Raw genomic sequence first — 23,765 nt, 5'->3', positions numbered from 1 at the left:
GAATAAGAATTTTTATATCGAACTGAATCGTTTTTTCTTTAATATCAAATTAACTTTTTACATTATAATATGGATTTGGTATTGAAAGAAATTTTGGTTGAATTTAATCGTAAATTTGTTTTTATTGCATTGAAATCTGATAAGAATCTTGTAAGATAAATTACGATAAACGAATTCAAAATAATTTTGCGCTTATGAAGACAAAGACTATTTTTCTTCCCCACTTTGACTAGTCTCAATCTCATTTCAGAGTCCAAGAGTCTCATAGAGAGGATTTATTATGGAATACTTGGACTTAATTATATTAAATATAAGTAAGAAGTATATTTTTCGATTTCCATAACTCGCCTTCTTATTCCTTTCATAGTATTTTCAATGTATCGTGGAAGATTTTTTTTTTTGAATAATTTTCTTCGACAACTATTTTTTCAAACGCAGCGACTCCATATATTTTTGTTCCACGCTGGGTGGCCAGACCACCCAATAGGCCGACTGTGGCTGCCTCGAATTAGGCGCCGATATACGGACATATGTGTATGTGAGTTCCTGATATTTTATCCACCAGATACACATACACATCACGTCTTTTGACTTAACGGGGTGGGTAGAGCTTAGAGGTTTTAGAGGTTGGGAAAGGTACCTATCGTTTCATCCCTATCATGAAGAAAGGAGTGATCTTTTTTTGGAACGAAAACACTTTAAATATGACTGGACCGATTATGATGAAATTTTGCACAAAGATAGATTAGACTAACAATGGATATTTTTTTTCTTGAAAATCGCAACGGGAGTGCAGCCCCGGCTAAAAGTCGAGAAACGCCTGTCACTCCTCTAAATATGCATACCTAAAGCCTTATATCAAACTAATGGCACCCCACTTTTGTAGTGGTAGTCAAAAATAACGCTAATTAAAGTTGATTTTGTAATTAAGCAATTAATATAATTCAGTAGCATGTAGATTGGAGATATAGTTTTTGTAAAAAGGGAATTTTACGTTACATTCTTTATGAGAAACACATTTACATACAATTAACACATGCTTTTAGGCATTCGGGGTATTTTTAACCGACTTCCGAAAAAGGAATAAGTAGGTTCGATTTCGTCGAATTATTTCTTAACTTTGAATTTGTCCCGTGTGCTTTCCTGCACATAAGTACTTATAGGACCACTCCATCTTTTTCCCATGGATGTCGTAAAGGATGACTATGGAAGTAGGTACATGTATTTAGTGCACCTTTTACCATGAGCCAATATGGGTTAAGTTTAGCGCAAAATGTTTGAAGAGATCAGATATATAGCAGTCGCTTCGTGTAAAAATCTAACTTACTCAATTCTTATTCTGTTACTAGGTATTTCTTAATGTAAATGCTGCATTGCAGTTTGTTACCGCTTCTTCTGCACTGACGTCTTGGAAGCGGCAGTAAACTTAGGTTTAAGTAATTTATTTAACGTCAAAGCGATATGAAGTAGGTACTTATCCTATAATAATGAATAAAAATTTCTGAATTTTGAAATTTTGAAATTTTAATATTTTAAAAATATATTTAACTAGCTTTTGTTCGCAGTTCCACCCACGTTAAACATTCCCGTGTTTGTTGATAATCTCATGTTTATATCTCCCTTAGTCGCCTTTTAAGACATCCATGGGTAAGAGATGAAGGGGTCCTATTCTTTTTCGATTGGCGCCGAAAACCACACGGCACTTTGAACATTTATGTATGTGTATCGCATACCAATAAAATACTCGTAAAATTAAACAAGAAACAATTTACTTTTTTATTATTATATGTAAATGTGGAAGTGCCTGTGTATTTGTCAGTTCGTTTTTCACGTCAAGAGACTAGCAAAATAATAATAAAAACTATTTTATTTTCAGACCATAAAAATCTAGAATGTTGTTTAATATTAATATTAAAAGTATTAGTATTAAATCTTGTTAAATTACCTCTGATTTTGTTTTATTACTTAATTTCCAAATATAATTAGCTTCATGTGACGTTATTTTAAAATTAAATAAGCGTTGACGAATTAAATTAAATTGATTTACGTACCAATTAGCCGAATAAACATTTTAATAATAAAACGTGGGTAATAGAGAAATTGGCTTCATATTGAATTTCCTTTGCTTGCATAATTAATGAATTTTAAAAAAATAACTGTCAAATACCAGACTTGCCCGCTTGTTAATGGTCGCACAGATAATAAAGCGATAAATGTCATTGGTCGTTATTTATGAATTGTTGGATGTAATAAAATTTGCATAAGATGGATTTGTGGGACTTGCTGTTTTTTTTTTTGGACATACAGACTCGACGGATGGTCAGCAACGCAACGATGCAAAGACGTCCAATTAACAGCTTATCAAGCAATTTTGAAACCAGGGGAAGATTCCTCTGGTATTTTGGTGGGCTAGCAACCTGTCACTATTTGAATCTCAATTCTATCATTAAGCCAAATAGCTGAACGTTGCCATTTAGTCTTAAAAAGACTGAATGGCGACGTTCAGCTATTTGTCTTAGTCTTTTCAAGACTGTTGGCTCTGTCTACCACGCAAGGGATATAGACGTGACCATATGTATGTATGTCTTTAGCACCGTGAGTCGCGCTAATGTTTTAGCTTGAATGCCAACCGTTATTATATCATATTAGGTTACATAGTTAACATAATATGATTCTACGTGTTTATTGAAACTGGTATATGTAGTAACTTCCACACTGGTCCGGTAGCCAAGCGTGTGCCGGCTGGTCTCTTCCGTTAATAAACTTGGAATTCTGGCTATACGTGATCCTATTACAACCTCACTTTTGCCACTATTTGAATCTCAGTTCAGTGCCGTGTGGTTCCCGGCACTAATACAAAAAATAATAGGACCACTCCCATCTCTTTCCCGTGGATGTCGTAAAAGGCGACTAAGGTATAGGCTTACAAACTTGGGATTCTTTTTCAGGCGATGGGCTAGCAACCTTTCACTATTTGAATCTCAATTCTATCTTAAAGCCAAATAGCTGAACGTGGCCTGTCAGTCTTTGCAAGACTGTTGGCTCTGTCTACCCCGCAAGGGATATAGACGTGATTATATGTATGTATGAATCTCAGTTCCATCATTTGAAAGTGGCCTTTTAGTCTTTTTTGACTACAGGCTTTGCTTTCCCCGTAAGAGTTGTAGGTATGTTTAATCAAACTGTGAGAAAAAAAAAACACAACTATTAAAATCCGCGCAGTCGGTCAAGCCACCAACGAAGTTTTTAATAAAGACATTTGCTTCGTATAACTGGCCATTATACCTGTTTAACTGATAAACAACTGTCTATTCTGTACATGAGATTATAACCCTTAAATTCGAAACAATAAGGCGTACAATCGCGCGATGAAAATCAAATTTTAATTCTTGCCGTTGAAAATTTATAATTCGAACATACGATAGGGAATTTTAATTCTTTTAAAATATTTAATCGTTTTTGAAATTCGAATCAAATGTTATTGTTTTAAAATACATAATTGCTTGTACAATTTAATTATTGTTAAGTTAATAAGATTTTATTAACAAAAATTTAAAGACAAATCTGTACTTCAATTGTAGATTGTATCGTTCATACAATAAAGTTGAATATCGCTGGTGATAATTTAAGGAAAATATCCAATGGTTCAGTTACAAAAAAGATCAAAGGATCGCAGGTTCGATTCGGAAGTCAATAAATTCTTGTTCCGGTAGTAACATGCTGACCGCGTAATTAAGTTATTTTTATTGGGTAATTAAACTCAAAGGATTATGGGTTATTAAGATACCAGAGTATTTAATGGTGACCACTTGCATCCTTCACTGCTGTCTTTAACCACGTAATGGTCTCAAGTTTCCCACGGGAATTCCCACGGGAGCGAAGACTATAACAAATCGAACGTTTGTTTTATATACGAAAGAACATTTCCAAGTGAGGGGTAGGCAGAGACTACATTTAGCCACTTGCTACGATCCTACATACTACTTTCGAGTCATTCGCATTCATAACTCTCTTCGTTAAATGTCATCGATTTCGGGAACTCTTGACCTGACCTTTGCCAGAACATCTCTAGTAAAAGTAATTAAATATGTATGAAAATCATCAATTTTATTAACATGGGATACTTGTAGGCATGGACTAGCAACCTGTCACTATTTGAATCTCAATTCCATCAAGCTGAATCAGTGGCCTTTCAGTCTTTTCCCTGGCTGATGGCTCTGTCTACCCAGCAAGGGATCACGAAATAATAACCTGTATCATGAAAAAATCTGCATTGTTAGACTTTTATCGCTTGCTAAGTATCTACCAATTTCTTAGTGCCATAAGTTATTTTTTTACTCGACACTATACATATGTATGTCATGTCCCTGCCTATAGTAGGTACGTAATTTCATGGATATCGGTTCAACGGGTTTGACGTGAAAGACGAACAAACAAACACACTTTCACATTTATAATATTGGTTTTGGATATACCTACATTGAACATACATACACATTAAAAATATTTTTTTTCGCTCATTTTCGTTTTTAAATTTTTTTTCACTCTTAGATTCACAAAGCCCAACACGCACTTAGCCATTTCTTTTCATTTTGTTTTTTTTTAATTCTGTATTCGCACAAATGACCATGACGTGACGATAATACTTTTTAATACAAATGCACGATTAATTAATGTATGATAACCATGTTTGACAGTTAGCATTATAAAATTATATGTGTGGAAAAAATACAACTGCTTTTTATACAATTATATTCATTGATATGCCTTTACTATGAATATATTTGTATAATTTCAGCATATGAAGACTTTATAAGGCAAAAGTCGCATTGCAATACAAAAAGAACTTTACACTTAAGGGATAAGGTTAGAAATAGATTATATTTTGACACTAATAAGGTATAATGCGACCAAAAAAAGACGTAATACACGTTATGGTTATAAAAGTTAAAAGTATGTTATTTATTTGTTAGATTAATAATAGGAGCTGTTGAAATGTGTTTAAGTTTGTTTGTTGCCTCATCAAACGTTATCCACTGAACAAATTTTCTTAAAATTTCGCGTATATACGCTTAATAATATATAATATTAATAATAGTGTGGACAAGGCCATAAAAGCCTTTACATCCCGGTAAAAACTCAAGATCCCGTGGAATTTGCGACAAACCTATTCTTTTGAAGGTGTCGCTAATTCGCTAGTATATCACTACATAGTATAAAACAAAGTCGCTATTTTAGTCTGTTTGTCTGTATGTTTAAATCTTTAAAATTACGCAACGGATTTTGATGCGGTTTTTTGTAACAGGTAGAGTGATTCAAGAGGAAGGTTTTTATGTATAATAACATTTATAATTTTGCACCCGTGCGAAGCCGGGGCGGGTCGCTAGTATATAATATTTAATAGTGTCGTTGTCTCTTTTTGTTAACATTATTTGATGTTCACATTTTTAATTGTTTTGTCTTTTTTGTTTCAGGAAGAAGTAAGTACGGCTCGAGCTCACGGGAACCACGTGAGACAATTCCATTTATTTATCGCTTTTATGTTATATCTTCTCGTCGTCTATATCCCTTGCGGGTTAGACAGAGCCAACAGCCTTGAAAACACTGATGGGCCACGTTCAGCTGTTTCGCTTTGAGATTCAAATAGTGACAGGATGTTAGCCCGTCGCCTAAATGTAGAATCCAAAGTTTATCAGCCTTAGTCGCCTTTTACGACATCCATGGCAAGAAGGAGTGGTCCTTGTCTTTTTTTTATTGGTGTCGTGAACCACACGGTATTTATTCAATTTTTATATTATATCTATTTATATTTATTTTCTAAGGTTTTTATTTTTATGTAGCTTTTCTATATACTTAGTTTCTAATTTGTACCTTATCTCCCAACTTTTCAATTTGAAATCTCAATCGGTCATTAATTATGCAAAATGTTAAAAAAAAAAAACTACTGAAACATTGATGACCAGTCTTGACTTTTTAGATGATATTTATCATCCTAATGGGACAGTCACATCGAAAAGGGTCCAGTGAAAAAAGTTCTTAGTCACGCTTCTACTAAACGATACCCAACATTTTTTTTCTTATCAAATTAACTGTATGATGAATGTTTCTAAGGTTACTGACCTCAATTTTTTTTTAATGTCTGGCCCGATGTAATTCTGGAGACATTTTTTGTTATGATTGACAGCTAGGTGTCAAAATATTTTATTTTTCATTGGCTCTGGTGAAATTTCTTGTGTGTTCCTTTTTTAAAGTTATTGATTTTTTATTAAACACTTCTAAAGCAATTTGATTTATTGTCACGTTTTACTTAATATTTCATTTTAACAGGGTGATCACAGGAAATTTTTTCAAAAATATTTTTTGTATCTTAATAATTATTAGAAAAATGTAACAAATTGAATAGACAGAAGTCGGCATTGGTAAAATAGTATTGCGGTCATAATAAGTAGGTCAGAAGTCAAAAAGCAATCATTGTATAGCTGGATTGCATAATTAAATCAAAATAAAAAGTAAATCATCTTTTCCTAGGTACTGACAATCACACGGTAAAAACTTAGGTGTTTTTACCGTGTTATGTATGTACATATAATCAAGTCTATATCCCTTGCGGGGTAGACAGAGCCAACAGTCTTGAAAATACTGATAGGCCTCGTTCAGTTTGTCTTAATGATAGAATTGAGATTCAAATAGTGACAGGTTGCCAGTCCATCGCCTAAAAAAAGAATAAGTTAACGATAAAGTTAATGAGTAAGTATATCACTTAGTCACCTTTCACGAAACCTATACGAAAGAGATGGAGTGGTCCTATTAATTTTTGTATTATTTATACCGGGAACCACACGGCGTACCTTTAAAAACACCGTGTTAAAATCAAAAATAATAAAAAAATGCCTCTTTTTAACTAAATGGTAGCCTACTATAATGGTATTCGGACCACCAAAATACGTTCACGGTTCGTTATTCGTTTAACAACATAAAAAAACTGAGGCTTGCACTCTTTTTACCGATTACGAAGATCCTATTGTTAATTATACCGGCAAAGAAACTAAACGTTATAAGGTTTCTTGTTTGGAAGTGAAATTCTGGTTACTTTTTCGTGATACCTACGAAAATAGATGAAATTTCCCATTTTTTTATTTTATTTTAATTATTCAGAATTATTATTGTCAGTCTTACTTATAATAATATAGCCGTATGGTTCCCGGCACCAATAGAAAAAATGAATAGGACCACTCCATCTCTTAACCATAGATGTCGTAAAAGGCGACTAAGGGATATGCTTATAAACTTGGCATTCTTCTTTTAGGCGATGGGCTTGCAACCTGTCACTATTTGAATCTCAATTCTATCATTAAGCCAAACAGTTAAATGTGGCCTATCAGTCTTTTCAAGACTGTTGGCTCTGTCTACTCCACAAGGGATATAGACGTGACCATATGTATGTATGTTTTCGGGATACCTACGACTATCGATGAAATTTCCCATTTTTTATTTTATTTTAATTATTCAGAATTATTATTGTCAGTGTTATTTATAATACGAGACAAATTACGTAGTATAAAAATATTATTATATTAATTAAAAGTTAATCAAACCGTATTTACGAAACTTAATTTAAAAAATGTAGCGCCTTTTCGAACTCCGAAACTCCTTTTAATTTTAACTTTGTTTTAAACGACATCATTTTAATATTTATTAAAAGTCAATGAATTCTTTTTTTTTTTATAAATACTGATCACATTCAACCGACTGTCATAAATACATAGGTACTGTAATGAGATATTTTTATTTTATGTAGTTATTAGTTTAATTGTTGCTAATATTTAGACTCACCTCATTTTTTTCACAATATAATTGATGAAACAAATTATTGTAATAATCGTTAACAAGGTGAAAATTTCATAAAAGATTAAGTAAGTATCATATTCGGCCAAATTTGAGAAACCATTATTATAACAGAGGTTTTAATTCTGCAATGAAAAACTAAAATTAAGAATAATCTCTTTTTATCTACAAAAATCTCCATTTATATCCAATTCCTTTACTGTGGTTTTTTCTTTTAGTTTACTCGTTTACAAATAATAGTTAAACAACATAATTATTATGAAAATTGCTTTTTTTTACTAAAAATTTTTCTTTTTCCCATCCAACGCATAAATTTCTCTCAACAGGAACAGCTACCTTCAGTTCTACCCCTCAGGCAGTCGGTGTAATATTTTGACCAATTTTAAAGGATCTCAATTCAGCACAATGCTGGGCAAGCTGAATTGGTTAAGATATTGCATCGTCTGCTTGTCCGGGACTGCCAGCGAGGGACCAATGCTTGTGTTTTATGTGTGTGTGTGTGTTTTATTAATAATTGTTTTTTTTTATTGATTATTAATAATATATAAATCTGTCGTTCTGTTTTCTGTTGTTTTATAGACTATTAATAATATATAAATTGTCTGTTGTTTTTTATAAATGCCAGAGTGGGACCGAGGCTTAAATAATAATAAATATCTTTTTTTTGTGTGTTGATTTTCTTATTTCTTTTATAGATTATTAATAATATATATAAAACTGTTTCGGTTTTATATGCTTGTGTTATGTGTGTTCATAGCAATTTGATTATTTTTGTTATATGTTTGTTTATGGATTATTAATAATATGTGTTTTTCGGGAATTCAAGTGTGGGACAAAGTTAATTATATGATTTGTGTGTTTTTGCATTACTTATTGTCTTTGTGTGTCTGTCATGCTTATTTTGTGTTTTGATCGTAATTTTATATATCATTAAATTGTACAGTCAAAAACATGCATGTATAGTAATGTATATATTAATTATCTACATAAAAACTTATATATAAGTTATTACTGAAAGTAATAATATTTAAAATTTTCTTTCTTTGTAGGTAACTCATTTTATTTTAAATTTTCGACTCTGCATATTGCAGCATTTGCACTCTGCATTGACTGTAACTTAAGAGACCACTTTTTTGTGATTTGTTTGTTTAATAAGAATATTATTATGCCCTTTTAATGTTTTGTTACTGTGTTATTTTTTTGTCATTTTCGTTACAAGTTATATGTACTTTAAATTTATTATTATCGTGTACAAAAAGTCGGTTGAATGATTCAAATTCAAATTAAATTTTTTTATTCATTATTATAGGACACTTCATATCGCTAAATAATTGTCAAACCTTTTTATAACATTGGTTGACGTCAAATAAATAACTTAAAATATTAAATATAAAATTAAATTAAATAAACTTTTAAGATTAAATTAATAAACTTTTAATGGATTGAAACAAACCTCATATCATATAAAGAACTATCTGTATAAAGCTAGCTACCGCGAAAACATCTACCAAGGTAGTGATTTAAACAAAAAATAAACGTTTTAAAAATATATCTAATAAAAAACAAACAAATAAATTTATTAATCTAAAATGCATACCTACACAAATATACATACAAAAAGAAACCTAAAAATTAATCACTGAAAATCCCTGCGATAATGTATACAAAAGATGCGTAGAAAGAAATCTTGGCAATTTGGCACTTAATACATAATATACAACTAAAAATCACGTCTATATCCATTGCGGGGTAGACAGATTCCTACAGTCTTGAAATACTTGAAGACCGTATTTACCTGCCGACGGTTGCTAGCACATCATGTACACGAAAAATCCCAACTTAGCCCTTCCCTTAGTCGGATTTAACGACATCCATTTGAAAGAAATGGAGCGGTCCTATTCCAAAGTGCCAGCACCACAAGACTTTATGTCACTTCATTTGTCCCTTTTCATTACGATGACTTCTTGAACCTATTCGATTTAGTCCTCACATACATACATACATACATACATAATATCACGCCTCTTTCCCGGAGGCGTAGGCAGAGACTACCTCCTTCCACTTGCCACGACCTTTCCTTTTTTATTTATGTTGTTTCGTTATTTTTAGTTATTGTTAGCACTGGCAACTTTTATTTTAGAAGAGCAAAAATAATATTAAATGTCAAATTAGTAAAAATTAGCCATTGAAGTTTGTAAGATGAAAAAAACCAAGTATTAAAGAAACTGAAAGAAAATATTTGTTTTGCTAAATCTAACTGAGTAAATCCCACAACTTTTATATTTCCTCTTAGTCCTCACAACAAGACATACATACATAAAATCACGCCTCTTTCCCGGAGGGGTAGGCAGAGACTACCTCTTTTTATTTTTAATGAATAAAAATTTTGAATTTGAATTTGAATTTGAATTTGAATTCTTTCCACTTGCCACGATCTCTGCCCACTTCAACAATATAGAATACCATATTCCTGTTTTTTGAATTGTAGTGTAGATCGTAACCTTATAATTTTACTACTTACTATGTATATTTTTACTACAATTTGTTATGTGTATTTAAATAAATAAAATAAAATATGTCCGTGTGGTTCCCGGCACCAATACGAAAAAGAATAGGACCACTCCATCTCTTTCCCATGGATGTCGTAAAAGGCGACTAAGGGATAGGCTTCATAACAAACTTATGATTCTTTTTTAGGCGATGGGCTAGCAACCTGTCACTGTTTGAATCACGATTCTATCATTGAGCCAAATAGCTGTACTTGGCCATTCAGTCTTTTCTAAACTGTTGGCTCTGTCTACCCCGCAAGGGATATAGACGTGACCATATGTATGTAAAATAAAATAAAAATATTCCACAGGTCCACGGACCAGAAGACCCAAGAAACCGCCCGGGGAGACTGGTGCCACGAACGACGAGAAACGACCCAGAACCGCCTTTTCTGGTCCACAACTCGCTAGGCTCAAGGTATTTTGATCTCCAGCAACCGTATTTTTACTCGAAAGTCAGATGGGAGTCGCTTCGTGTAAAAACCTGACTCGCCCAATCCCATTTTGATTTCCAGCAACCGTATTTTTCACCCGGAACTCAGATAGGAGTCACTTCGTGTAAAAACCTGACTCACCCAATCCATGATTCATGGTCAAGGGCTTGCCCCGCGCTCCTCTCCAGAATGGTGAGGATGCAGCCGGGACTAGACCCAGGAGGAAGAAGAGGAAGTGTATTTTTAAAAGCAGGATAGCAATGTACAGAGCAGACTGAAACAAAGTTAGTATATGCGTAAATGAATGAACGCATAATATCTAGGAATATACATACATACATAAAATCACGCTTCTTTCCCGGAGGGGTAGGCAGAGACTACCTCTTTCCACTTACCATGATCTCTGCATACTTCCTTCGCTTCATCCACATTCATAACTCACTTCATGCAAGCTCGGCGTTCGGGTACTTTTGACCTGACCCTTTACCAGGACGTCCTTAATTTGATCAAGATACGTTTGTCTAGGTCTTCCCACTCCGACCTTTCCCTCAACACTCTCCTTGTATATCTGCTAAGTCAACCTGTTTTCATTCATCCTTTCTAGAATTCTCTTCTAGGAATATAAAGAATTATATTTTAGTGATTACGAAAAGAGAGTCTTCTTCGGACCACAAGTACCTTCGCTCAAGGTAATATGGTCTTCATCGACGTATTTCTTACAGGCAGGGCCTCATTGAGATAATCGGGACTTTATGACATTTTTATGTAATGCCGTGTGGTTCCCGGCACCAATAAAAAAAAAGAATAGGACCACTCTATCTCGTTCCCATGGATGTCGTAAAAGGCGACTAAGGCTTATAAACTTGGGATTCTTCTTTTAGGCAATGGGCTAACAACCCGTCACTATTTGAATCTCAATTCTATCATTAAGCCAAACAGCTGAACGTGGCCTATCAGTCTTTTCAAGACTGTTGGCTCTGTCTACCCCGTAAGGGATAAAGACGTGATCATATGTATGTATGTATGTATGACATTTTTTCCTTACTGACATGGCCGCATTGTACAGAGTAAATCAAATAAAGTAACTGTTGTTCACCCTTGCCTCAATTTTGTATACGATCCTCTTAATGTCAGGTTGGCTGGAAGAGATCCCACTTAGGGATAAGCCCGCCTTTGTACTGTACTACTGTTTTATATTTGTAATGTACTCCTTTAGTGAACAATAAAGCATTTATTTACTTACTTATTTAGTAACAATTTGAATTTGTTTTGCCAATGTAAATGTATATTATAGCGATTACGGAGAGATATCACTCAATAGTCGATGCGACCTTTTTCTTTTTTAACTCCTTGAATACCTTTAACAAGTCGGGACTTTGATGACCGATGAGCTTGCAGAGAAGATGGATGACTCTAAGTCAGTTTGAAGGGATGAAGGATCTTCAGGATAGAGACAAGATATATCTTTATACATACATACATACATACATATGTCACGTCTATATCCCTTGTGGGCTAGACAGAGCCAACAGTCTTGAAAAGACTGAATGGCCACGTGCAGCTAGAATAATGTAGAATTGAGATTCAAATAGTGATAGGTGGCTAGCCCATCGCCTAAAAAAGAATTCCAAGCTTGTAAGCCTATCACTACATAGTATAAAACAAAGTCGCTATTTTAGTCTGTCTGTATGCTTAAATCTTTAAAATTACGCAACGGATTTTGATGCCGTTTTTTGTAACAGGTAGAGTGATTCAAGAGGAAGGTTTTTATGTATAATAAAATTTATAATTTTGCACCCGTGCGAAGCCGGGGTGGGTCGCTAGTCAAATATATATATAAAACTGTTTTATGTGAAAATTGGACGAAGCCTTGGTTTTTTACGAGAGATATAAGTACCACAGTGGCAAAGCTCATTCACTTTCCTAATCATGGATATAATTATTTCCTAAGCACATTTTTTTTCAAGCTAAATATCTTTTGTCACAGCACGAATTCGCCGAAAACCGATACTTGACTGAGCGACGGCGGCAGGCCCTGGCTGCAGAGCTGGGCCTGGCGGAAGCCCAGATCAAGATCTGGTTCCAGAACAAGCGGGCGAAGATCAAGAAGGCTTCCGGCCAGAGGAACCCCCTGGCCTTGCAGCTGATGGCTCAGGGGCTGTATAATCATAGGTAAATAAATTGTATGATATAGGACGAAAGTTAGTTATAAACTTGTGATACTATATTAATATAACAAAGTGATAGTGAATATAGTGCCGTGTGGCTCCCGGCACCAATACAAACAAGAATAGGACCACTCCATCTCTTTCCCATGGATGTCGTAAAAGGCGACTAAGGGATAGGCTTACAAAGTTGGGATTCTTTTTTAGGCGATAGGCTAGCAACCTGTCACTATTTGGATCTCAATTCTATCATTAAGCCAAATAGCTGAACGTGGCCATTCAGTCTTTTCAAGACTGTTGGCTCTGTCTACCCCGCAAGGGATATAGACGTGACCATATGTATGTATGGAATCATGATTACGTACGTACACTTCACATCCAGTATCCTGAATGTGCAGGTTTCTTCATCCTCACGATGTTTTCTGTCACTGTTAGTTTTGCAATATATTCCAGGACATATATTCCAGGACAAATAACACATATTGAGTTAGCCTCGAAGTAAGTTCGAGACTATATTTTATAATAAATACTTATATAGATAAACATCCAATTCCGGGATTCGAACCCGGGACCTCCGGTGTCACAGACAATCGTACTAGCTGCGCCACAGAGGCCGTCAAAATTCAATGAAGTTGAAAATCGTATCAAATAAAAAAAAAAAACTAAATTTCATTTCAATACTAACGTCATACAATTTTTACAGTACCGTGCCATTGACCAGAGAAGAAGAGGAATTAGAGATGAAAGCAAGAGAGCGAGAACAGCAGAATAGATGCTAACTTAGTCATTTAACTTACCAATGACTTCTTCATATTTATACTGGACACGCTAACATCATCTTGTTGTTTGCGATTGTTAGATCCACCATATCGTCAAAAATGAAAAATCACAATGATTTTAAGCAGAATAGATGCTAACTTAGTCATTTAACTCACCAATGACTTCTTCATATTTATACTGGACACGCTAACATCATCTTGTTGTTAGCGATTGTTAGATCCACCATATCGTCAAAAATGAAAAATCACAATGATTTTAAGCAGAATAGATGCTAACTTAGTCATTTAACTCACCAATGACTTCTTCATATTTATACTGGACATGCTAACATCATCTTGTTGTTTGCGATTGTTAGATCAACATTATCATCAAAAATGAAAAATCACAATGATTTTAAGTTGTCTTTAATAAATGTATACTAATATCAACCGTTTTTTGTTTACATTTTTAATAATTTATTTATGTAATTAATAACAATTGTCGTTGTAAAATATTATTTATATTGAAAAAATAAAAGTATTATGTAATAAACTTTTCATGTTTTAAGCCTATCAGAAAATGGTTTCAATTTTGAATATAACATAAAAATAGTTTCCATGATGTTTTTACCCATTTATAAAAGAAGATCCTCGAATTTACAATCAAAACAGGATGACGCGTCCAGTGTATAAAATAGAAGTCATTGTCGTCATATCAGTCTTAATATTACGCATTGATTTTATCTTCATGTAAATGTACCTACATAATATTTCACCCCGAGACTATGTCACAATAAATAGACAATTATCCACTACTTAAATAGAACCATAGACTATAAATATGTCATTAAAAAATCAGCGGGATTATAACGACACAACAGCACGTCTATAGATTGAAATCCATTGCTGGTTTTGTTTACTGTTTGTGTAATGTCAATAAAACTAAACATGCGTTGGATGTCTTTATTTTTGTTTGTCAATGCTGGCGTATGTTAGTTACTGTGCTTACATTTTCTTGTTTAAATTACCTATATGGTGTTCACGTTGCTAACATTAACTTCAGAGTGATACATATTTCTTTCTGATTTTTCAATTGATTTAAAACTTACTACTACACCCTACTGACTGACACTTAATTTTTTTTTTCATGAGTTTTTTGTTTGTCATTTAATGCAAAGTCATTATTATAAAAAGATATTTCGATATTGATTGTAAATAAAACAATCATTTAATGTTTCCTAATCATTGATTTATTGTAATAAATGTTGAATGTTTTCGTTTTTAAAATATTAATAAATAATTAATAATAATAATCCCACACGAATTGTAAAAATATATTAATAATTTAAATTGATAATTTGTAAATAATTTTTAGAATAGAATTAAATAGATTTAATATTAAGTTATTTATTGTGCAATGTAGCAGTATTAGAGAATTATGGTTTTGTGACAAATTAGGGAAATATTTTCCTTTAGTTATATCATTTTCAATTTCAAACACATTTTTTTATATTTAGTCTAGTATTAAATATTTTGTATACCAAGTTAACTATTCAAAAGGTGAATATTGTTAAAAAAAACAACAGTTTTCTTATCTCTAAGTTGTCATTTGACCAAAACCTAAGTAGTGATTTATAGAAGAATCCTGAATAAACTATTGAAAATATGTTTTGTAAGTTTTATTTTTATACCATTTTACACCTATTATGAGGTACACAGAGTCTGTCGACATATAAAGAAGAAGGTTTAAAATTATCACAAGGAAGAGTTGAAAAGGTACTAAACTCGTAAAAAAAAAAAAAAAGTAAACACGACTTAATAAAAATGGCGACTGATCTCAACACCCTTAAAAAAAGAAATTGATACAATTCCTGATTCGAAACGGCAGAATCTAATAAAATGCCCCCCCAAGAAAGGCGTGTAATTGACGGAATTGTAATAGTTTAAACTTGCACACCCTTTTTGTCAAAGGGGGCAGATGCGGTATGGTTAATGAAATAATTGACATTACAAGTTGTGATGTCGGAATTGAGTTCATTCATTCATATAATCCCTTGCGGGGTAGACAGTGCCAGCAGTCTTGACTGACAGGCCACGTTCAGCTGATAGGCTTAATGATAGAATTGAGATTCAAATAGTGGCAAGAAGAAGAAAAGTTTATAAGACTTTCCCCTAGTCGTCTTTAACGACGACATCCATGGGAGCGAGATGGAGTGGTCCTATTCTTTTTTTATTGGTGCCGGTAACCACACGGCATACATTAAGTCAGGCTTCTCTCCCGGAGGGGTAGGCAGAGACTATATCTTTCCCCTTGCCACGATCTCTGCATACTCCTTTCGCTTCATCCACATTCATAACTCTCTTCATGCAAGCTCGGCGGTTTCGGGTACTCTTGACCTGACCCTTTACCAGGACGTCCTTAATTTGATCAAGATACGTTCGTCTAGGTCTTCCCACTCCGACCTTTCCCTCCACACTCTCCTTGTATATCTGCTTAGTCAACCTGCTTTCATTCATCCTCTCCACATGACCAAACCATATTAACATACCCTTTTCTATTCCTGTAACTACATCTTCTTTCAAATCACAACATTATATCTTCGCTACCCAATTTTCATTGCCAATTGAACAAATTAAATGAGAAATGACGTAACAAACTCAAAATCGATCTATTCTATAAAATAACTTAAAAATAAAACAGTTAATTCAGACAGAGGCTCGCGAGCATTCACATGCCTTTGGTAGCGGTCCGTTCACATGTAAATTGAGACTGTTTTAAATTTAAATCACGCAACTATACTATAACTATCATATACGGAAGCACGACCACATAAACATGTACTTACAGCCGTTTGTTTGTTGATTTGTCGAAAACTTTACATATCTACTACATACATATAGTCACGTCTATATCCCTTGCGGGGTAGACAGAGCCAACAGTCTTGAATTGAATGCCTATTACAAAAATTAGTAAAAAATATATTTTTACAATACTAGGTAGGTATTGCATTTTCATATTTTACAATGTAAATTAAAACTTCTTTAATTTATTGTAAATTAAGTATTTAATTTAAAATAAATTTTAGAAAATTATAAACAATGGCAATTTTAAAAGAAAGAAAAATTAATTATTTGATACAATATACAAAGTACCTATACATTAAAAATATGACAATTTACTTATATCAATAAAAAACCTACCAAAAGTTGTAACCATTACCGAAGTTCATTATTATAATTACACAACATAATTAAAAATTTTATAAATAAATATTAAAAGAGACATGTAAACCCACTCTCTGCAAAAGAGGGGTGCCGAAATTCTTCACAAGCAATAGCTGTGAGGGAAGGTCACAGCCCCTGCAATCTTAAAAATGGCCGTGACAGAACTAATTCTTTTGCAAAGTCAATAAAAAATAAAACAATAGTTTCTTAATCTCTGAACTAGCTTTTGCTTACAGCTCTGCCTGCAATCAACAATTTATCTGGCAAAGGGTCAGGTCTAGAGTACCCGAAACCGCCGAGCTTGCATGAAGTGAGTTATGAATGTGGATGAAGCGAAGGAAGTATGCAGAGATCGTTGCAAGTGGAAGGATGTAGTCTCTGCCTACCCCTCCGGGAAAGAGGCGTGATTTTATGTATGTATGTATATTGAGCGGTTGCTAGCCCATTTAGCGGCCTGTCACTGCCGGGTGCAGGGAACCACACGGCTGAATTGGACAACTATGTATCTTACCCATTACCATTTTAAAGCTATCTATCCGTTCTGGTGAGAGGAACACGAAGAAATTCTGCAGATTACCCCTTTACCACATCAAATTTTAAATCTAGACCTAGGGTTTTGGCCGGTGTTCATTCATATGTCAAATGTCAGCCAATCAGTGTGTGCTTCATCTACATTCATAACTCTCTTCATGCAAGCTCGGCGGTTTCGGGTACTCTTGACATGACCCTGTACTAGGACGTCCTTAATTTGAACAAGAACTTACTATTTGAATCTCAATTCCATCATTAAGCCATCCAGCGGAACGTGCCCTCGAGTATTGCGGCTATTGGCTCTGTCATCTCCGTAAGTGACAAAGATGTGATAATCCATGATGAATAACATTAACGACTTTTTTAATTTTATAAGTCATAGACTGTTTTTACAATCGCAATCAAGAGATAATACAATATATCGATAAATAATTAGCAATCGATTGAAGATTCGTACATACTCGAATCGATTAAAAAAAATCTATTAAATTTAACAAGAAATAAAACGGACTGGTGAAAAAACAGGTGTGATTTTGTGTCAATGACCCTTTGACGGGGAATAAAAATGGCAGCCCACCCACGAAGCTTCGTATTAACCGGCCAAATTAACGCAACCTCCAATTTCAAATTCAGTATTACGAATCGTGGTTCTTTTTAAAATGGGCCTGTTAGCGACCATTTATTGTTGAACCGCGACGGCGAGTTTTGTTCTAGCGTGTTAGAGGTCTAAGTTAGTTGGTTATAGATAAATATATGTATATATATATATATAAAAGTAGGTTTCGTTACTAGCCCACACAAGCCGCGTAAACACTAAATAGTTTTTAGTACACCACAAATATAAAATGTCTTTAAGATTTAGTATTGAATATGAACCTAAACTTATTATGAACTTAATTTATTGGTTATTTGACTAACAAATTGAATGACTTGGTAAATCAGAATTATGTTAAGAATAACCAATGTTTATTTGCTATTGTTTGGTGAAGTTAGGACTGTCATGTGTTAGAAAATTATTTTAAAATCGTCATAATTATGCGAGCTAAGTGCTTTGTTAAACATATACGTGCTACCGTATGAAACCTTAAGATTTATGGTTTCGTTAAAGAAATTGAAGCATTATTTTTAGTTTATTTTTACAAACGAATCACGTTTTTGTATTTTACGGGGTAGACAGAGCAGTGATCAAGAGTCTAGAAAAATACTGGATGGTTTTGTGACTCAAAGATTATGACAGGTTACGTACTGACATCTAAATCTAAATTATTTCGAATTTCTTTTTTTTTATTTGCAAATGCAAACCTTTGGTGGTTCGACCGATTTTCATAAATAAAGATATACTTAGCAGTTTTTTAGGAATATATTTCACTGACACATAATAAAGACACCAACCGGTATGTCTGTATGTATGAATGCATTAATCTCGGTAAGTTGTGGATGTATTTTTCTCCCGTTCGAAATATTGGAAAGAAGGTTTCTGAGGAAGGTATATATCTATAATTATGTTATATTAAATGCGCAGTTTATATAATAAACCGTACATATATAATAAATCATTTTTCATTTGTTACTTTACAAATAATTATAGAATTATTTTATATTGTCGTTAACTAATTTTTAATTTTATTTTATAAAAAGAATTTGCTCATGTTACTCAACTTTTATATACATATGTTGACAGGAAACTGACTGATCGACTGACTGACCTAATTGATATATCAATTAACGCACAACGCCAATCGCTGGATCTAGAAATTTGAAGATTTGACTTGTATTTACCAGATATCTCATAAAGCCTACAGGCTCACTTACTAAGGATTTTCCCGAAATTCCCGCGGGAACGGAACCGAAGGCGTATCCTAGTTAACGTTCTTCTTCCTTCTAGCGTTAATCCTGGTTACATCCTCACCTCTCTGCAGGAGATTACGGGGTAGGTACGCCTTTTTTGGTTAAGGTTTTTACACGAAGCGACTCCCTCCGCGACCTTTGCTGAACTGAGAACCTTACATATGTTGGATCATATTTTGACAGTGACACATGACCGTAGAATATTAAAAAAAATAATATATATACATAGATGTATGCAGCATTTTACGCAAAGTAAATTAAAACGTCACTTTGTAAGCCCACCCGGTCGGGCATTTATTTTTGTTTACCGAACACAACATGATAGATGGCGTTCACATCGCCTTGATTGTAATTGGTCAAGCGGTAGGGTTGTACAGCGTTACCACTTTTATAAGTTACACCGATGTCAGTAGCGCAAGATGACTACGTTAGTGGCCGCCACGGCGACCGACCTGCCTGCCGTTATAAATAAATAAATAAATATATACGGGACAAATTACACAGATTGAGTTAGCCTCGAAGTAAGTTCGAGACTTGTGTTACAAGACACTAACTCAACGATACTATATTCTATAATAAATACTTATATAAATAAATATACAAGACCCAGGCCAATCAGAGAAAGTTCGTTTCTCATCATGCCCTGGCCGGGATTCGAACCCGAGACCTCCGGTGACACAGACAAGCGCACTACCGCTGCGCCACAGAGGCCGTCAGTTATAGGCAGCGAAAAAAGTCGCTGAAGAGGGCCACATGCCCTGAACAGCATCCCCACATTTCCGCCGTCAGGCGGAAGACCTTGGACGGTTAGCGCAGACGTCAAATAAGTATATGTTAGGTGTGAAAAAAATTTAACTACTTACTAGTCAAGCTTGAGCAAAACTATAGTATTCCTCGCTATATTGTGGTTGAAAAAGTGAATTGAGTAATTGAGCTGACAGGAGACATAATATTGTTCAGGGCCTGCCTTTGTCCATTAACGTTGCTTAGGTAAGTTAGGTTTTATATAAAGCATGAACAGAGGAACCTAACCCATATTCCGATCATGGTTGCACATCCAGTTGTCTAAATGTGCAGGTTTCACTGTAAGAGCGCTGCTAAATTCAGGTTACAAGTAATTAACGAACTTAGTCCTACAAATAAATATCTAAAGCGATGAGGCGAGCGACCTGTCACTATTTCAATGTCAATTTCATTATAAAGCCATACTCGTACAATTCGAGGCCTTTCGGTCTTTTCAAGACTGCCGGCTCTCTCTTCCCCGTAAGGCATATAGACGTGATTATATGAATGTATGTATATAATATAAAATCAATTCCCGGGTAGAAACTACATCTATACAATTGCCACGATCCTAACACACTTCTTTCACTTCATCCACATTCAGTTTTTAGTAGGAACAAAATTTCCGATTGAATTTTATCCTATGAACTCTGGAGAGAAGACGCTGTATTTAGCGTACCCCAGGGTTTTAAAGGCAACAGCTGAGAATGCAAACACGAATGCCAAGACAAGATGACATAGAGAATGATAATTTATTCTTAAGTAAATACCACGGACAATTTAATTCTAGAGGCGTGGCGGAGCTGTCAAACGAAACGTCATTCATAACTTATTGACAGACGCCCAACGCTTGTTTATTTTCACGTGATAGGTCATAATCGCTCGAGGTCGTCCGTCAATTTGGCATGGAAACATCGAGGCTTTAAGGTTTTAAAATCAACATAATATTACATTTTTATCTCTTATCAGTCAATACTTGTAGGTCACGTTCATCTGAATGGCATAATTGATAGAAGACTGTTAGCCCAAAGAAGAAATTTGGATACCATAAGTGAAGGCCAATAGAAAAAGTTTATAAGCCTTTAAGCCAAGTTTATAAGCCTTAACATGTTCCCTGTCTATAAACATGGGATACTTTATTTTGTGATAATATTCGTATACCCAGGTTACCCAGTGGCAGTGCAAACGATAAAACTTATTTTAAGTATATTGTAGATTCTCAGCTAAGTGACCATGTATGTCTTATTGAGAAATAAAGATCTTTGAACTTAATTAAGCCACACAACTGAACGTGGCCTGTCAGCATTTGAATAAATCCATTGTTAAAACGACATACATACATATAGTTACGTCTATATCCGTGCGGGGTAGACAAAGCCAACGGTCTTGAAAACACACAGCTTGGTAGGCAATCCTACAAGAGCCATCAACACGTCATCTTGGTGATATTTTTCCTTTTTATCGCTATTCTATATTTTCGTTCTTGTGTATGATAATTTAATTCAATAAATACAATTGTTATTAATAAATTCAAATTCAAAACGAACGAAATCTATATTTTTTTAAAATAAAATATCCCTTCTGTGCTAAAAATATACATATTTAAATTAACTAAATTTGACAACCCTAACGAGTGATTGGCTGGCGCCTTGCACATTCTATTTTCAAAATTCATTCTCGTATTGATCCCATTCGATTGCTTTTAATTCCTAACCAAATTACTTTGTCTTTTCCTTCGGAGATATTCCATTCAATTTTGAATTTTAACTTTAAAGTCTTAAGATTGAAGTTGACAGTATGTTTCACGCAAATATAACTTTGTGATGCTGACAAAACAGTTCGATTTTCAAATGTTTGTTTTTATAATTTTATTCTAGTTATTGACGTGGCGCCATCTATGTATCATTGTAGTTTAATAAACATATACCTATAATTTTTTTTAAAATTAATGATTTTAAAATCTGTCTCTCTGTTAGTCCATTGCGTTATAACTGCTGGACAGAATTTTATTAAATTAAATATGAATATAGTTAATTATTCAAGATCAAACTTGGAATACTTTTTGCTGGAATTTACACGGGAGCGAGATCCCGAGCAAAAGCTAGTTTTACTTACGAAAATATCATTATTATCTTCTTACACACAATCGAAAAACATGACTGACTGACTAATTAATCAATTGCATAGTCGAATCAGCCGATGAAGATATTTTGGAAAATATAATCGAGTAGGTGTGAACGCCGTGAACAATACCGTGAAAAATAAAATAGGGGGAAGTCCCGCAGTGCCGAACACCTAAGCTTAGAGGGCATTAAAAAAAATACGAATCGATTTCTAATAATTTATTTCACATTATTGGGTACACAACAATCGTAGACATGTAAGTAAATTTACAAAAAATTAACAGAATACAAATTCTTAGTGAAAATTATAGCTAATCATGGGCATTAATTTTTGGTTCATCATTATGTGGCACCTAGTACCGAACATACCTAAAAATGGTCCTTATGACTTAACACATCTAGTAAAGGTGGCACCTGTCACAAATATACATGTCAGAGCACTCTGGAATATCAGCGCATGCCTCTTGAGCCCATTCTTTTCACGAGTTGCACTGATTCTTTTACTTTTACTGAGGCTTGTGTTTCTCTTGCAACCGACATTAATGGGCTTTCTGGTAAAATATCTACAACAGGCGCTTGTTCCACTAAATTTTGAGGAATACTAGGGGCATGTCTATCAATCACTTCCTCAAAATCTGCACTTGAAGAACTGGATGGATAGGCTAGATTTTCATAACGTTCTTCCATTGGAATATTCGTAATATCGCTTGGCAAATAATCCAAATCACTGAAAATATTTTTGTCAATAATGCTGCTGCTATGTCATAACGTGCTACCTTTTTAAAAGCATCTGAAACAAGTTCAGCAATATCGAATTCAGTAATTCTAGCCCCTGAATTAGCTCTTATCCACATCCCACATTGTTCATTATAGGCATTCTTAAAGGGTTTCATGAACGACCTGTCCAAAGGCTGGAGTTTTGAATGATGAACGACCTTTTTTCGCCCTCACCATTATTAATATATAAGATTATCTGAAACCATAAATGGAATTTTTAACATCAATGAAAATAAAATAATTGCAGAAAAATAATTGTTCGGTCATAGGGGAAAATACACTGTTCGGTACTAGGGGCTTATAGAACAAAATTAATATGAGAATTAACTCAAACGTACTTATTTAATATTAGTTTTATGTACTAAAATTGCATTAATACTTACCAAAGACAACTTAAACTCTAATAGGAATGTCTCCACTCGTAAATCTTGTAACAACCGGTATTTTCTTCTGTACACGATACGTCACGTTCCCGCGCAAAATGAATGCATCTCCTCTCACGGCCGCTCTGAGCATAACTGACTGCTGCAGCGCCGCCCGCGGCTTATCTAGCTTTGTCTCTTGCTTTCTCACCACAAATGACCGCTTCCGTTTGCTTATTTTTAAAGGTACCGTATTCGTTCGGTACTTCCTGCCGTTCGGCGCTAGGGGACTTCCCTAAATAAAATTCATTGATTAAAAATAACTTTTATTCATATAACACAGTTGAAATAATAATACACATATA

The 23,765-nt window shown here is 34.1% G+C and overlaps 1 protein-coding gene across 1 annotated transcript; it reads left to right on the top strand.

Moving 5' to 3' along the window:
• Nucleotides 1–6,921: 6,921 nt before the first annotated feature.
• Nucleotides 6,922–15,169, top strand: LOC106133178 (homeobox protein E60). Its single transcript, XM_060952608.1, has 4 exons — nt 6,922–6,952; nt 10,706–10,812; nt 12,816–13,000; nt 13,697–15,169. The coding sequence occupies exons 1-4, from the start codon at nt 6,922–6,924 to the stop codon at nt 13,770–13,772; spliced, it is 399 nt and encodes a 132-aa protein (XP_060808591.1). The 3' UTR covers nt 13,773–15,169.
• Nucleotides 15,170–23,765: the final 8,596 nt, after the last annotated feature.

Source organism: Amyelois transitella, chromosome 29 (assembly GCF_032362555.1).
Source record: "Amyelois transitella isolate CPQ chromosome 29, ilAmyTran1.1, whole genome shotgun sequence".
Classification (NCBI taxonomy): Eukaryota; Metazoa; Arthropoda; class Insecta; order Lepidoptera; family Pyralidae; genus Amyelois; species Amyelois transitella.
Note: the sequence above shows the minus strand (reverse complement) of the source record. Positions and strands in the feature narration are given on the sequence as shown.

Bases quoted from the DNA above. Each gene is read 5' to 3' on its own strand.
- LOC106133178 (XM_060952608.1), top strand. From the start codon at position 6,922: ATGGTATTCGGACCACCAAAATACGTTCACG. The intron at 6,953-10,705 runs GTTCGTTATTCG...AATATTCCACAG, and splicing joins ACCACCAAAATACGTTCACG to GTCCACGGACCAGAAGACCC. The intron at 10,813-12,815 runs GTATTTTGATCT...CTTTTGTCACAG, and splicing joins CACAACTCGCTAGGCTCAAG to CACGAATTCGCCGAAAACCG.